This window comes from Corylus avellana, chromosome ca1, assembly GCF_901000735.1.
Source record: "Corylus avellana chromosome ca1, CavTom2PMs-1.0".
NCBI classification, from domain to species: Eukaryota; Viridiplantae; Streptophyta; class Magnoliopsida; order Fagales; family Betulaceae; genus Corylus; species Corylus avellana.
In genome coordinates this window covers 45,050,687-45,066,048 of record NC_081541.1, presented here as the reverse complement: position 1 = coordinate 45,066,048, position 15,362 = coordinate 45,050,687, and the positions used below count along the sequence as shown (strand labels likewise).

General features: G+C 37.5%; 3 protein-coding genes across 3 annotated transcripts in view; 1 reads left to right on the top strand and 2 right to left on the bottom strand.

The window, feature by feature from the left end:
* Positions 1 to 1,051: 1,051 nt before the first annotated feature.
* LOC132161881 (basic leucine zipper 23-like) lies at positions 1,052 to 2,839 on the bottom strand. Its single transcript, XM_059572099.1, has 2 exons — positions 2,683 to 2,839; positions 1,052 to 2,101 (listed from the first exon to the last, which is right to left on the bottom strand). The coding sequence occupies exon 2, from the start codon at positions 2,058 to 2,060 to the stop codon at positions 1,266 to 1,268; it is 795 nt and encodes a 264-aa protein (XP_059428082.1). The 5' UTR covers positions 2,061 to 2,101; positions 2,683 to 2,839; the 3' UTR covers positions 1,052 to 1,265.
* A 3,009-nt stretch (positions 2,840 to 5,848) lies between these two features.
* Positions 5,849 to 9,305, top strand: LOC132173341 (putative disease resistance protein RGA3). The gene is made up of 2 exons (XM_059584817.1): positions 5,849 to 6,721; positions 6,878 to 9,305. Exons 1-2 carry the CDS (start codon positions 5,849 to 5,851, stop codon positions 9,227 to 9,229), a joined length of 3,225 nt encoding a protein of 1,074 aa, XP_059440800.1. The 3' UTR covers positions 9,230 to 9,305.
* Positions 9,306 to 10,591: 1,286 nt separating this feature from the next.
* LOC132173333 (putative disease resistance protein At3g14460) overlaps positions 10,592 to 15,362 on the bottom strand; it is a 6,626-nt gene continuing 1,855 nt past the window's right edge. The window contains exons 3-5 of the mRNA XM_059584810.1: positions 11,309 to 14,783; positions 10,770 to 10,863; positions 10,592 to 10,650 (exon numbers count right to left, since the gene is read on the bottom strand). Coding sequence (XP_059440793.1) covers positions 11,359 to 14,783 — 3,425 coding nt within the window. The 3' untranslated portion in view covers positions 10,592 to 10,650; positions 10,770 to 10,863; positions 11,309 to 11,358. The remainder of the gene's footprint in view (positions 10,651 to 10,769; positions 10,864 to 11,308; positions 14,784 to 15,362) is intronic.

Genomic DNA, 15,362 nt, shown 5'->3' with positions numbered 1-15,362 from the left:
CAAGTATTTTATGTTTCGGGTTGTTTGTTAATATTTTTGTTTTCAAAAGAGAAAACAAGGAAAAAATGTTAACAAACAAAACTTTTTTACATATTGTGGAAAGTCATGCCTCTTGAAAATGTAAGTCATCTCCTCAAAAAAAAAAATATTTAATAGTAGCGTACCAGCCTTACCTACATGATTACCAGCCTGATGCTCATTCAACAATACATATAAACCATCACCCAAATATTCCTTCTACTGGAAACTTGTGATTAATGCATTAGTTTTATAGCACGCCAACCTTTATAATAATATAGGGGTGATGCTCATTGAAAAGAGCATACAAAACCTTCTCCAGATGGTCCTTTCATCAGAAAGCATATTTGCCTGTGGGCTGTGGCTGTGGGGAATGCTATGTATCAGCATTTATGCATATAAAGCTACTAATACATTGTAATTCAATTTCCCCTATACTTCCACAAGAAACCAGTATGAACATGTTACCGTGCACAACAATGATAAACAATATAAAATCGAAGAGAAAGAGATTAAGAGAGAGTCAAGACACAAATTTAATGTGATTCGACAATGTGCCTACGTCCACAGAGAGTGCAGCTGTATTTTGCTATTAATGATTTAGAATTACATCATAACATATATATAGAAAAACCCTAAACCCTAATTGTACGGATGTATTTACAGAATGCATGACATTATAAACTTGTTGACAGGTTTGACTTCTCAAAGCTCTGGGCAGAGAAGGGCTGCATCATGACATGCCTTTCCTGTGAATGAAAAGGCTTTGTAAATTTAATCTACTAAATAACAGCCAGAACTGTAGATCTTGTTTCACATTGTCAAACTACACTCCTCAATAAAAGGGTGATATAAAAGTCCCCCAACTTTATCCATATTTACCAACCTCCCACAGGTTAACATCCTCCCCAAAAGTCAGCAGCATAAGAGTGACATCAATTTACTATTCTCTGAAACTTCAGTCATTGAACTGAGAACATAGTTTCCCATAATTACAAGGAAAATAAATTCACAAGATTGATATACACATTCATCAAGAAACAACAACTAACAGGAAGAAGTTTTATTTACATTGCCTAATACAAAGTGTTCGGAGATGCCAAATCTAAAAAGCTCCGTCTTCAAGTATATAACTTTATAGAATATGTACTACTCTCCAGTCTCCACCTACAATGGATTTACGCAAATCGTTACAAAAGGAAGATCAAAAGACGCATGAAACTTACAAATGATATCTGCCCTGCTACTTATTCGGCTTGTGAAGCAGATGACACAAAGGTTTCCACTGTCTCCAGTGTTTGTCCTTCAGCATTCACCATCTCACTTGTGCTAGCTCGACAATCTATAATTGCAGTCTGACAGTTTTCTTCCCATGACGTCATCCGTTTCCCGCTTCCACCAATTCCGGCCTGCGATGATGACTCAGAATGAGGATGCGAGCATGGTAAATTAGTCTGACACTGTAGGTCAATTGCTCCACCAGCAGGCTGCAACCCACAATCACCTTCTTTGAACATAGTATTAGTGTAACACTGCTTTTGGTAGGGGAAAACCCCCAACTCATTGTCAATCTTCCCTCTTAGATCTAGCAAAAGACTTCTCAATCTAAAAACCTCGGCTTCGAGAATTGCTTGCCCCTGTAATTTTCTAACCAATTGCTGGTTCAATTGGTGCAGTTTCTTGACTTCCTCTTCAAGATAAGCTGTATGAGCCTTCTTTTTCTCCCTATACTTCCGAACCGCTTCTCTGTTCCCTGAAGGTCTTCTCCGTCTTGAGCTGGTATTCTCTTTATGGTTTGGATGACCATCTTCTTCGGATGCAAGAACTTGGGTGTGAGTGTGATAACATGTGTGTGTATGAGCAGTATCAGGGCCGGGCGGGTTGCAAGTGTGTGTATGGGTGCATGTTCGGGTGTTCTTCAACAAATCATCAAGAAATGAATCAACAGATTCTGAACCCTGAAAGTTGATAGATGAATCTGGATTTAACAATTGAACATTATCTGAAAGCTCTACCTCCCCATCATCCATGGTTTCTCTCATGACTCTAAATGAAAACTATTTGCAGGCAAACAACTCCATATCTGCAACATCCAATTTTCAATTTTTGGAAAGGATAAGCACTAAAACTCCAACAAAGCAATAATCTTTATGAAAATTCAGAATACTTTAAGTAGACTTGAAGCAAAATCACAAAGGTTTCACTTAAGAGAAGGAATCTGTCACTACAGATGACACAATTCAAGTATATATGAAAAGAAGCACAACCTTCAGAGAAAAATATATTAGCTAACCTAATCAACAAATATTTCTTGCAAACAACTTGATTTTCATAACCAATAAGGAGACAAACCCTAAGCTGAATTCGGAGTTGAGAGTTTAAGGTATTAAAAGCAGATTCTTTTGGGCAATTTAAAGAATGCCCAGATAAAGATTCTTCATAAAAGGAAAGAATCAAGCATAAAGACGAGATTTTGATGTTGAAATCATTCAACTGCTGGAGAGAATACAAAGCTTCCAAGTTTCAAGTGGGGGCAACAGAATAGAACATCTAAAAGCAGAACCTTTAGTGAAGAATCTCAAAGGAAAAGCAAACAATAGGCTTCTATCAGATTGGGGGAGCTGAGAATTCATCAATTATTTCTTTGCACTGAGATTTATTTACCTGATCTTCGGCTAGATTCTCTGACCATGATAGTTTCAGTTTATCTTCGTCCTAACCATTAAAGAAAAAAGCATCTCTGCCGTCTATCTCCTATTTTTTATATGTTTTCGTCTGTTCTAGTGGGCCCAAAAGATGCATATATGTCAACCGTATACTGTAGTCTCACAAACCGTTTATTTTCCTCTTTTGCCCACACATTGATTGACCTTAGTTAAAAGAACAACCTTGTCCAATAGAGAAAGTTAAGAATAATTTAATTTAATTAAGTATATGAAGATAATTTCTTTTGGTTTTTCTTAGCTATGTCTTCTAGCAAACAACTATGGGCCCAAGTTTTGGGCTTTCACCAGTTTGTCAGTTCCAAAATGTCCATGTGAATATTATTGGCCTCCGCAAAGGCATGTTATATTACTCTCTTTCTTTTTTTATGTTTTGTACTTACAAGTACTAGGGGTGAGTGTCAATTTGGTTTGGTTCGGTTCGGTTTGATAGAGCCATTTTCGGTCGGTTAACTGAAATTGTCGGTTTAATTAATTAATTCAATTATTTCATTTTGATAACAAATTATTTCGAAATTTTCAGTTAATTTCGGTCGGTTAGTCGGTTAACTGTGAGCTTTTTTAATTGGGCCAACGCAATTTTTAAATGGGCCAAAAATTAATTATTTTGGGGGCCCAAATTGTTATTTTTTTAGATGCAAACAATAAGAATATAAGATAGCAAAAAACTTACTAAATACTATCAACAAAACATCACTCCGCAAAGTCTATCTATCAAAGCCATAATCCGTGTCAAATTTGGCGGTTCGATTATGCAAATTTCGGTTCGATTCGGTTAACCAACAACAAAAACTTTATACCAATTAACCGAACCGAACCGACATCGGTATAAAAAATCAATACCGATTTTCGACTCACATAAGTCGGTTGATGGTTCATTTCAGTTTGGTTATAATCGGTAGATGGACGGTAATCGGTAGGCAGTTAATTTGCCCACCTCTACTTATAACTTTCAATTTCTGGGTATTGTCAGTACCTTTGAAGGAAAATTTTGCAGGGAATTGGTTTAGCATTGGGGGGTATCCACCAGATGAATTTGAAGGTGAAAGAGCTGGGGATGCATTTTGGGTGATGCGAATTATAGGTTAACCAGGCCCCAGAAATGACATTGGATGGTAATGCAATAGTGCCCTGCTGATGCTTTCACTTTTGTCATTTATTACTGGATTTTATGAAAATGATGTCCTTTTCTTTTGTCCATATCTTCCAATTGAATAAATCCAGTGGAGCTTAAACTGACTCTGCTAAGTTTCTTGTCCTTTAGATGATCAAATGCCCTGAATCTTGTTAATCAATCTCATTTAAGGACAAATTTAATATAAATTGGACTTCCTTGACTAACCAATGCTTGAGCATAAAGCAACATGATTCTTCACTACAGGTTCTGCTCTTATGGTGTTTAGAATCTAACTAATTATTTTTTGTTCTTTTCCTCTCATCTCCTTTTTCTTTCAATCTTGTGTGTTGCAGTATTCTTTTTAATTGAAACATTTAAATAATTATTTTACGAGAAAAATAAGCACAAAAAAGATAAAGATTATTTCCACATGAAGCATATGTAACATAAACATCAGTACAATATTAAATTGAGAAAAGTAGCAAAGAAACTTTTTCAGCAGAAAGGAGCAAGTCAAGAAGTCTCATGAGTCCTTCATTCTCTCTGGCCCTTCTTAGGCATGGATTTCTGGCATTCTTGCATTCAGAACCAAATTGTCCTGTAGATTTCCATCTACACAGGTCATGAGATGCTTTTCAAGATTCCATCATAATAGAACACAAAAACATTGACCAAATCTGAACCACTTGTATCTAAGCTTCATAAATCATGCCTGAAAATAATTGACCCTCGAGAGTCCAAGTACAATTGAACAACATGATGTTCAGATATCACCCACCATTTAAATCTGACAATCAAAAGCTAATGCATAATGAAGTTTTGATCGATATCATACTCTTAGTAAGGGTGAGCAGCTGTCAGCTAATGGCATTAGGCAATCACAAGCTTATGTAAAATTTCATTGTGCTTCAGAAAAAAAACATACCAGGAGCTTTACTTTTCATCTGGTTACTCCAGCCATGAAAATCTTGTCCTGCAGATGTCAAGTTATGTGCTCTACTTCTGATCACAAAAACAAAAAAGTTTCAGGGGCTAATGTCAGATAATAAATTGGTAAAATAAGACTCCCTAATGCCCCCACGCCCCACAAAGCATGCAAAAAGATGAAAACCTTAAATATGTAGCTCTCATTATTCAATTTCTGTGCCACTGGTGTAAGATCCATAAGAGCTTCCTATTCCTCATGAATCTGTTATTGTCCCATCCCACCCTGTTTAATTTCAAGTTGCAGCAAATAAGTTATAGTTCAAAGGTCATCAAACAGAGCCAAATAGTTAAAACTATGAAGTACATGTATAAATATTAGATATGGAAAGGTGGATGCGACAATCTTGACTAAATAAGATATATACTTATCATATATATATATATATATATATATATATACATGTGTGATTTATGTAAATAGCTTCATTTATTAAGCATTTTTAATCAGGTTGTAGCTTTTTCTGTTAAACCTTGTCAATATTCTTAAAACACCATTTTTTTTTAATAAAGAAAAAATTAAAATAAAAATTGCAAAGATTTAGGAGCCAGTATTTTTACAATTTTTGTTAAATCATGATCAACGAAAAACAAAATAGGAGGGATTTTGGTAATTTTGACATTTATCCGTTAGAATTTAATAGAAAAACCTAAGGGAAGAGTGATACTGCAAAAAATTGGAAATTTGATACACTAAATTGAGAGTTTTTGAACTTTGGAGAAATAATTGTAAAAGCAGTAAAAGTTCAGAAAAATTAAGTTGAGTTTTTAGAAATTTATATTAGGGCATGTTTAGTAAAAGCTGCACTGTTTAAATAGTATGTTATATTGTCCTATACTTCTATAGTTCTATTGCAATGTCTGGCCTGTCATCACCAGTCAGAAGGTAAGGTATTTGTTTCCTAGAAAAAGAGGGAGAGAAGTCTTTGCAGTTGACTACAAAGAGCCATTGGTGCTTTCTGGGACCTTTCAGTCTGCTTTGTTCCTCAATTCTTAAGAAACTTCAATGGCAGAGGCAGTTCTTTCTGCTCTTCTTCAGGTGATATTTGAAAATTTGTCTTCTCAGAGTTTTGAAGAGTATGGTATGTTACGTGGCACTAACAAGGAGATGAGAAAGCTTCAGAGTGTGTTGTCAACAATCCAAGCCGTCCTTGAAGATGCAGAAGATCGACAAGTACTGGATAAGGCAGTGAAGGATTGGTTGATAAAGCTCAAAGACATTGCTTATGATGCAGATGACTTGTTGGATGAGTACATATCAGAAGCTTCACAACACAAACTGGACTTCCATGATCATGTGGATATCCAAGGTTGCATGATCAAGGAGGTACGTTACTTCTGTTCTCAATCAAATCTGATTCTCTGTAGTTATAGAGTGAAGAGAGAGTTGAAGAATATAGTGGAGAGATTAAATACAGTAGCAGATGAGAGGTTCAAATTTCATTTGAAAGATAAGTTTCTTGATTATAGCACCCAATCATCTGGAAGGCTACAATCAGATTCTTTCTTATTTGAATCAGAAGTTTTTGGGAGAGATGAGGAGAAAGAGAAAATCATGAAGTTTCTAATGCATTCAACTGATAAAGGAGATGTTTCAGTCCTTCCCCTAGTTGGTATGGGAGGGTTAGGAAAAACAACACTTGCAAAATTGGTCTACAATGACAAGAGGGTGGAGGAGCATTTTGAGCAAAGAATTTGGGTTTGTGTTTCTGAAGAGTTTGATGTAAAGAGGCTTATGAGAGCAATTGTAGAATCAGTGACTGGGAATAGATGTGATCTTCTAGAAATGGAGACGATTCACCGTCACATTCAAGAATTGATAATGGGGAAGAGGTTCTTACTGGTTTTAGATGATGTGTGGAATGATGACCATGAAAAATAGGAAAGATTGAAGAACTCAATGAGGCATGGTTCTGAAGGGAGCAAAATCTTAGTAACAACCCGTAGCGAAAAGGTTGCATTGGTAATGGGCACTACCACCCCTTACCATTTGGAGGGTCTTTCAGATGATGATTGCTGGTCATTGTTTGAGTAGAGAGCATTCAAGTGTGGAAAACCAGAAGAGGGTTCAAGTATATTGGCAATTGGAAAGGAAATAGCAAAGAACTGCAGGGGTGTACCTTTGGCAGCAAAAGCTCTAGGAAGCTTAATGAGCTTGAAAAGGCGGAGAAGTGAGTGGTTGCTTGTTAAAGACAATGAAATATGGAATCTTATTGAGGAAGAAAATGGCATTTTGCCTGTATTACGACTAAGCTATGACAATCTACCATCACATCTCAAACAATGTTTTGCTTACTGCTCCCTATTTCCTAAAGGCTGCAGGATAAAGAAGGAGAAGTTAATCCATTTATGGATGGCAGAAGGATTTATTGGATCGTCTCAAAGAAAGCCACTAGAAGAAGTTGGGAATGAATACTTTAATGAATTATTTTGGAGGTCATTCTTTCAAAATGCAACAAAAGACAGCAATGGTGACATGGTGGACTGTGAAATGCACGATCTTCTTCACGATCTTGCAAGATCTGTTGCAGGTACCAGTTGCTTGATGCTGGAGGTTGGCAGGCAAGTAATCATCCCTACAGGCACACGTCATTTATCTATCATTTGTAATGAGACTGAAAATCTGAAGGGCATTAGTGATTCAAAGCTACGCTCTTTCCTTCTGTTATTTGCGCGGCGAAAGATTGCAAAAGTATCTGGTAATTTGATCTTGAGTATCAAATCCTTGCGTACTTTAGACATAAGCAGTACTGGAATCAAGAAGCTTTCAAAATCAATTGGTGCATTGAAACATTTAAGGTTCCTTGACCTATCATATACTCTTATAAAAAAGTTGCCTAACTCTATCTGCAGTCTGTTCAATTTGCAAACACTTGTACTCCTGCACTGCAGCCGTTTGGAGATACTGCCAGAAAATTTAAGAAAGTTGGTGAACCTGAGGCATCTGAATAGATATGGTTGTGGGTTATTAACCGAATTGCCAAATGGAATTGGAGAACTTGGCTCACTCAAAACATTGCCACTATTTATAGTTGGTAAGCAAACGGGATGCGGCATTTCACAGTTGCAGGGCCTAGACCTTCATGGAGAATTAAAGATTAAGAACCTTGAGAATGTGAGGAATGAAAGATGTGCCAGGGATGCAAACCCGAAGGAGAAGAGACACATTCAGTCATTGGAACTACTGTGGGAGAATGTTGATGAGGTAAGTGCAAGAGAAAATGTTGAGTGTGTTACTGAAGGGCTTCAGCCAAATTTTGAGTTAAAGAAGTTACTCATTGAGAACTACGTGGGTTCGAAATTCCCGAGTTGGTTGATGAATTCTTCTCTCACAAATCTTGTCGAACTCTCGATGGTCAAATGTCAAAGGTGTGCTCAACTTCCTCCACTGGGAAAGCTGCCTGCTCTTGAGGTTCTCAGAATTGATGGAATAGATGCAACTATGTACTTCTCCAATGACTCCAGTGGAGCTAGCAGGGTTGCTGATTTTGTGTCATTGAAACGGCTCTCACTCAAAGATATGCCTAATTTGTTGGGATGGTCATCTGTGGAAGGAAGAGATCTACTTCCTTGCCTGAAAGAATTGATAGTCGAGTTTTGCCCTAAATTGACCAACTTGCCATATCTTCCATCTATTGAATCTTTAGAGCTTAACGATTGCAGCAATGAAATATTGGCAACAGTGACAAAGATGTCCTCCCTTTCAAATGCCCTTTTCAGTGGATTTCTGGAGCTGATCTATCTGCCACAAGGGTTGCTCAGAAACAAAAAACATCTATTGTCTTTAGAAATCAGGGACTGCCCAAAGCTCAGGTCTTTTTCTGGTGAGCTTGATAGTCTCTCTGCCCTCCAATCATTCAGGATCAGTAATTGCCCTGAGCTTGAATCCTTGTCAGAGTTGGGAAGCCTCAAATCTCTCAAGTCCTTATTTATAGACAGGTGCCACAATTTAGGTTCTTTTGCTGAAGAAGGAATGGGAAGTTTAACTTCTCTTCAACATTTTTCACTCTCAAACTGTGAAAATATAACAGCCTTTCCACATGCTATGAAGCATCTTGTATGCCTCCAAACACTACATATCTGGAGTTGTCCTAAATTAAGCACTCTGCCTGAGTCACTGGGAAACCTTGCTGCACTCAAAGAATTAGAGCTTTGGTATTGTGAAAATTTACTTTGTCTACCAGAATCAATGCAACGCCTCACTTCTCTTCAATTTTTGTCAGTTTGGAGCTGTCCTCACTTGGAGATACAATGTGAGAAGGATCAAGGCAAAGATTGGCACAAGATAAAACACATTCCATTTATCAAGATCAATGGCCCCTACATTCAAGCGATAGATAGTCAGCATCTCTACTCTTTCTCTAACCTGTTGTCTTCAAAGACCTAATAAAAAAGAATTCATTTTTCTTTTGTATTTCATAACATTTAAGACAAGTTTATTATGAAGAATGCATACATTAATTTTTTTCATTTTCATTTTTCTTTCATTGTTAACATCTGGAACTCCTCAATATGCCAGAGAAGTCAGAAATGCAATTCTAAATTATGGAAGCACAAGCATCAGATCGTATGATATTAACCAAAAAGATGTACTACAAAGTGTGATTGGTTTGTCTCATTTCTGTTCTCTAGCATTACATTGAGTACTGCTTGGAGATACCAATTTAGATGATTGCTGCTGTATATCACTCCATCTGCTACTTTTCTCCAAGCTTAATAGTGAACATGCCTATAGGATCAAGCATCCGTACCATCTTAGGGCTAACAAATTTTTTATACAACGAACCCAATACGAACTCAACACGGAATTATCGGGTTAGAATTAAGAGGTTTAACCCGTTTAAATAAATAAGTTGAGTTATGGCTGATCTATATAGTTTTATACCCATGTCTTGACACAACTCAGATTCGACACGTGATATTTAGGGCTGAAATTTTTTGACACAACCCATGAACCCGACAAGAACCCAACACGAAATTAATAAATTAGGATTGAAGGGTCTAACCCGTCTAATTAAATTGGTTGAGTTAAGATTTACTTATATAATCTTAGACCCGTACATCAACACGGTCCGAACCCTACATGTACCCATATCTAAGGCAAGGCCACTTTGTGTACCCATCTCATTTAGGTAAATCTTGGACCTGTGTAAAACAAGAACAAGAAATAATAAAGACAGAAAAGAAAGAGAAAAAAAGATAAAGATTTTTGCCACATGAAGCATATGTAACATAAACATCAGTACAATGTTAAATTGAGAGAAGTAGCAAATAAACTTTTTCAGCAGAAAGGAGCACGTCAAGAATTCCCATGAGTCCTTTCTCTCTGGCCCTTCTTAGGCATGGATTTCTGGCATTCTTGCATTCAGAACCAAGCTGTCCTGTAGATTTCCATCTACACAGGTCATGAGATGTTTTTGAAACTTGCCCCCACTTGAGCCTAATATACAACAGAGATTCCATCATAATAGAGCACAAAAACATTGACCAAATCTGAACCACTTGAATCTAAGCTTCATAAGTTATACCTGAAAATAACTGACCCTCAAGAGTCAAAGTCCAATTTAAATCTGCCAATCAAAAGCTAATGCACAATGAAAAAAAACATCAAACTCTTAGTAAGGGTGAGCAGCTGTCAGCTAATGGAATTTGGCAATCACAAGTTTATGTAAAATATCACTGTGCTTCAGAAATAAGATGCAGAGAAAAACATACCAGGAGCTTTCATTTCATCTGGTTACACCATTCATGAAAACCTTGTAATGCAGATGTCAAGTTATGTGCTCAACTTCCGATGTCTCAGATGAACTAATCATTTCATAATCACAAAAACAAAAAGTTTCAGAGGCTAATGTCAGATAATAAATTGGTAAAATAAGATTCCCTAATGCCCCCACGCCCCACAAAACATGCAAAAAGATGAAAACCTTAAATATGTAGCTCTCATAATTCAATTTCTGTGCCACTGGTATAAGATCCATAAGAGCTTCCTATTCCTCATGAATCTGTTATTGTCCCACCCTGTTTAATTTCCAGTTACAACAAATCAGCTAAATAAGTTAAAACTATGAAGTACATGTATAAATATTAGTTATGGAAAGGTGAATGCGACAATCTTGACAAAATAAGATAAATGCTTATATATATAAGTATCAATACATGTTATATACATGTATCATTTATGTAAATAGGTTCATTTATTAAGCATTTTTAAGCAGGTTGTAGCTTTTTCCTTTTCTCTCACAACTTCTTAGAACCAAATGAACGGTAAAGTTAATAAATTATGATAGATTAGTGTGAACAATGCTAAGGTAGGATACCATTTACATAAACCATCATAGCAAGGCATAAAGATCCATTACAAATATGATTAACAGAAAGGAAAACTTCGAAATTCTCTAATAAGAAAAGTGTTTTGACTCTTAGAATGCAGAAGAAAGTCTATATTAGAGTGCAGAAGTAGTACCTGAGTGAAAGTTGAATATGTGTAACAACAAAGACTCTTATAGACATAGATCATGAAGTAGAGTCATCTTCAATCTCTATACAAGAAATGTGAGCTATCTTGGGCCAATCTTCCCCTTTCTCCCTCCGGCACCGTTCTCTCAGCAAAGGACATCTCCGGATGATGAGTTCGACAAGAGACATTGGCAGCCCTTCTTCTGGCATTGACTGGAGCCCAGGGCATCCATTGATGATCAATGTTCTGAGAGATGTGAGGTGTTGAAGCCCCCTTCCATCCAAGGTTTCGAGACTTGAAAGTCCAAAGATGGACAGATATGTAAGAGTAGAGGGCAGCAGCTCCTCTTCCGGAAAGAGCTTCATGTTTTCACATTCACCAGAGATTCCAAAGCTAAACAAAGGCAGACTTTTCAAATTCCAGTTCATCCGGTGGGCAATGAGTTTGTTGCAATCTCCAATGTAAAGTGAAGACAAGCTTGAGGGCAAACCCCCTTCAGGAAACAACTCTAGTTTTGGACAACCAGAAACTCTTAATTCTCGTAAGGATGGGAGGAGGACATGCATTTGTTCAGGCAGTGATATTAAATTCTCACAGCCCACAACCCAAAGATCACTCAGGTTTGGTGCAGATAGTCCTCCTCTGGGAAAAGAGACGAAATTCAAGCACCCTTGAATTTTCAAGTAAGTGAGAGATGTGAGCACCTGGCGCGGTCCCTCAGAGACTGAAAGGAGTCTGAGACTTCTGCTCCTTCCAATAGTTAGGCTATTGAGCTTGGGGAAGAAATCCAATGGAAAAGACCTGAGTGACTCGCAGCTATCTGCTATCAACAAATGTTCAAGTGAAGCATGGTATGGCTGCACTGGAAACTCTAACTTCTCACAATTTTTGATACTTAGGAAGCTCAATGTAGTTGGTAGACACCCCCCAGGAAATGATATCAAAGAAGAACAATCTGAGATATCCAAACGTCGAGGACAAGCTTGGATTTGTGTCGAAATTTCCTTCAACAATGACTCTACAACAAACTGACATCCTTTCATTTTCAGAGAGTGCAGAGTGCATGGCAGTTCTTGCAGCACTACCATATCACATTTAACTAGCTCTAATTCACGGATAGCTGGAGCTTTTGGGAGTGGAGAAACAAGCTGCTCACAGTACTCAATCACAAGTTTTCTCAAAGAAGGAAGGGTTTTGGGAAAACTCCCGATCAGGCTTTGACAAGACTCTATGTGAAGCTCTTGGAGACGAGGAAAAGCTCTTATGAGTTCGTCTTCAAATCCAAATGAACACCATTCTTCCCATGCAGACATCCAACTGAACTTCAATATTTCCAGAGACAGAAACGGCTGAGAGCCGTTCCCATAAAACTCAGGACCCACAGTCACTACCCCATCAAACCCTTCAATGGAAAGCTGCTTGAGGGAAGGTAGTTGCCCAAGGGGAGGCAACATAAAGCAATTTCCACAGTTATTTAGGCTTACAGATACCATACTGCAAAATGAATGATCTCCTAACCAATCTGGAAATCTCGTGCCCCCATAGTTATGAATCTGGAGCTTTTTCAAGTTTGTATGAGGCACAAGCTTCTCAAGCACATATCTTTCACGCTTTGAATCATCAGTGTTTCCATATCCCCATTCCAAGTCTAGCCCCTCAAGGTACTTCTTGTCCTTCAACTTGGCCTCACAGGCATCATTAGCACTCACAATATTCTTCAACTTCTTAATGCATAGTGTCCCTCGAAGATTTGAAAGTTTCCCCAGCTCTCCAATCTTTATCCCCTTCTCTTTTCCCACAATAAAAGTACTCAACGTTTGGAGACTTTCTAGTTTACTCATTTGTGTTGGCATCTCTTCTACACAAGTTCCATTTATATCTAGATGGCGCAAGTTAATCAGATTGTGCATCCCCATAGGCAACTGCCGGAGACGATAACAATATGCCAACTTCAGTGTTTGTAAATTATACAAAGTACTCACAGATTCAGACAACCTTTTGATCAAAGTTCTAGAGAGGTCCAAATATCGTAGATGTATTAGTTCGCCAATCGAATCAGGCAACTCGCTAATGCTATGATAGTTGGACAAAGATAACACCCTCATGCACTTTAGCTTAATCAACAGATCATGTTGTACCTTATTAGACAAGCAATAAAATTCATCTGGCAAATATAGTGGCAGAAAGGTGCGTAGACATTTTGCTTTATAGAAAATCTCAAATCTCTTAAATAGATCTTCTAATGCCATAACATATGACAAATGCCGAGTCTTTTCCGAAATTTCTTGTGAGTTGGCATCCTCCAACCTAAAACAAAGCTCCCCAGATACAAATTTAGCCAAATCATTTATAAGGTCATGCATAACAAAACACAAATTTTCACCACCTGATCTTTGAAAAAATGACCTTGACAGTAACTCATGAAAGTACTCATCTCCTACTTCCTCCATTCTCTTATTTTTTTTGGGGTGCTGCAAAAGATCTTCTGCCATCCATAGTTGGATTAACTGCTCCTTTTTGAATTCATAATCTTTAGGAAATATTGAACAATACGCAAAGCATCGCTTCAAATGTGACGGGAGGTAATGGTAGCTAATTCTCAAGGCTGGAAGAATGTTGCTCTCATCATCCGAGAACTCCCATATGTCACTTCTGAGTATCTTATCCCATTCCTCTGCATCTTGTTTAAAGCGCAAGAGACACCCAAGTGTCTTTGCAGCTAATGGCAAGCCTTTACATTTCTTCACTATATCTCTACCAATTCCTTCTAGGATTGCATGTGCATCAGTGCTTCCATTCTCAAATGCATGTTTCGCAAATAATAGCCAGCAATCTTCATCTGTCAACTGCTTTAGATAATGAATTGGAACGGTTCGCATGACAGATGCAACATTTTCATTGCGTGTTGTCACAATGATCTTACTTCCTTGTCCCCCCGAGTTAAAGGGTCTCCTCAAGGCCTCCCACCTAGTATAACTCTCATTCCAAACATCATCTAGAACAAGCAGAAATTTCTTCCCAGTCAAGTTCTCCTTTAGTTTAAGTTGAAGCAAATTTAGATCCTTGATATCACAAGAAATTGAAGTCACTGCCTCAAGGACTGTTCTTGTTAGCCTACAAACATCAAATTCTTCAGAAACACATATCCATGCTGCAAACTCAAAATGCTCCTTCACTCTTTCATCATTGTATACAACTTGAGCAAGGGTGGTCTTGCCAATCCCAGCCATGCCCACTATTGGAACCACACATATATTATTGCCATTGGAATCATCCGAGAGCAACAAGTTGATTATGTCCTCTCTATCATCATCCCTACCATACACTTCAGATTCCTCTACCAGAGAAGTTGTTGGTATTTTCCATGACTGTTTCTCTCCAGCACTATTTTTCAAGCCAAGGACATTTTTTTGTTTTGCAATAAATTCTAATCTGTCAAGGATCTCTTCTAGCTTGGGTTTTATCTGTTCAAAGTTTAAAACTAAGCAAAATTAGTATTCCCCATATTTTTACAATTCTATTTTAATTAGTTGGTTTTGAGTCATGAGTCCACGTGATTTCTAAAATTAAGCTTAGGTTGTAAATATGCTATATTACATATATTGTGTATGAGTGTGTATGTGTGTAGTCTTGACTCCAAAAAGTTCATGGAATTTGTGAGATTGAATGAAAACCTGAGAGTTTGCTTGAGTCTCACCCAATACACCCGCATTGCAAATTTTTAAAGTTTGGGGGTGTTGGAACTAGTGGCTCATATTTGAACACCAGTGATTGGCCAAGTAGACGGAGCGAAGTGAACGGAGCAAAGCGATGTTCACGGTACAGGGCATTTTGAGAATTTTCAAAAAACGTCCGTACAATTAGGGTTTAGGATTTTCCTATATATATGTTATGATGTAACCCTAAATCATTAATACCAAAATACAGTCGCACTCTCTGTAGAGGTAGGCACATTGTCGAACCACGTTAAATCTATATCTCGACTCTCTCTTAATCTCTTTTTTCAATTTTATATTAATCATCATTTTTGTGAACGATAACAACAGGGGGCAACATTGAA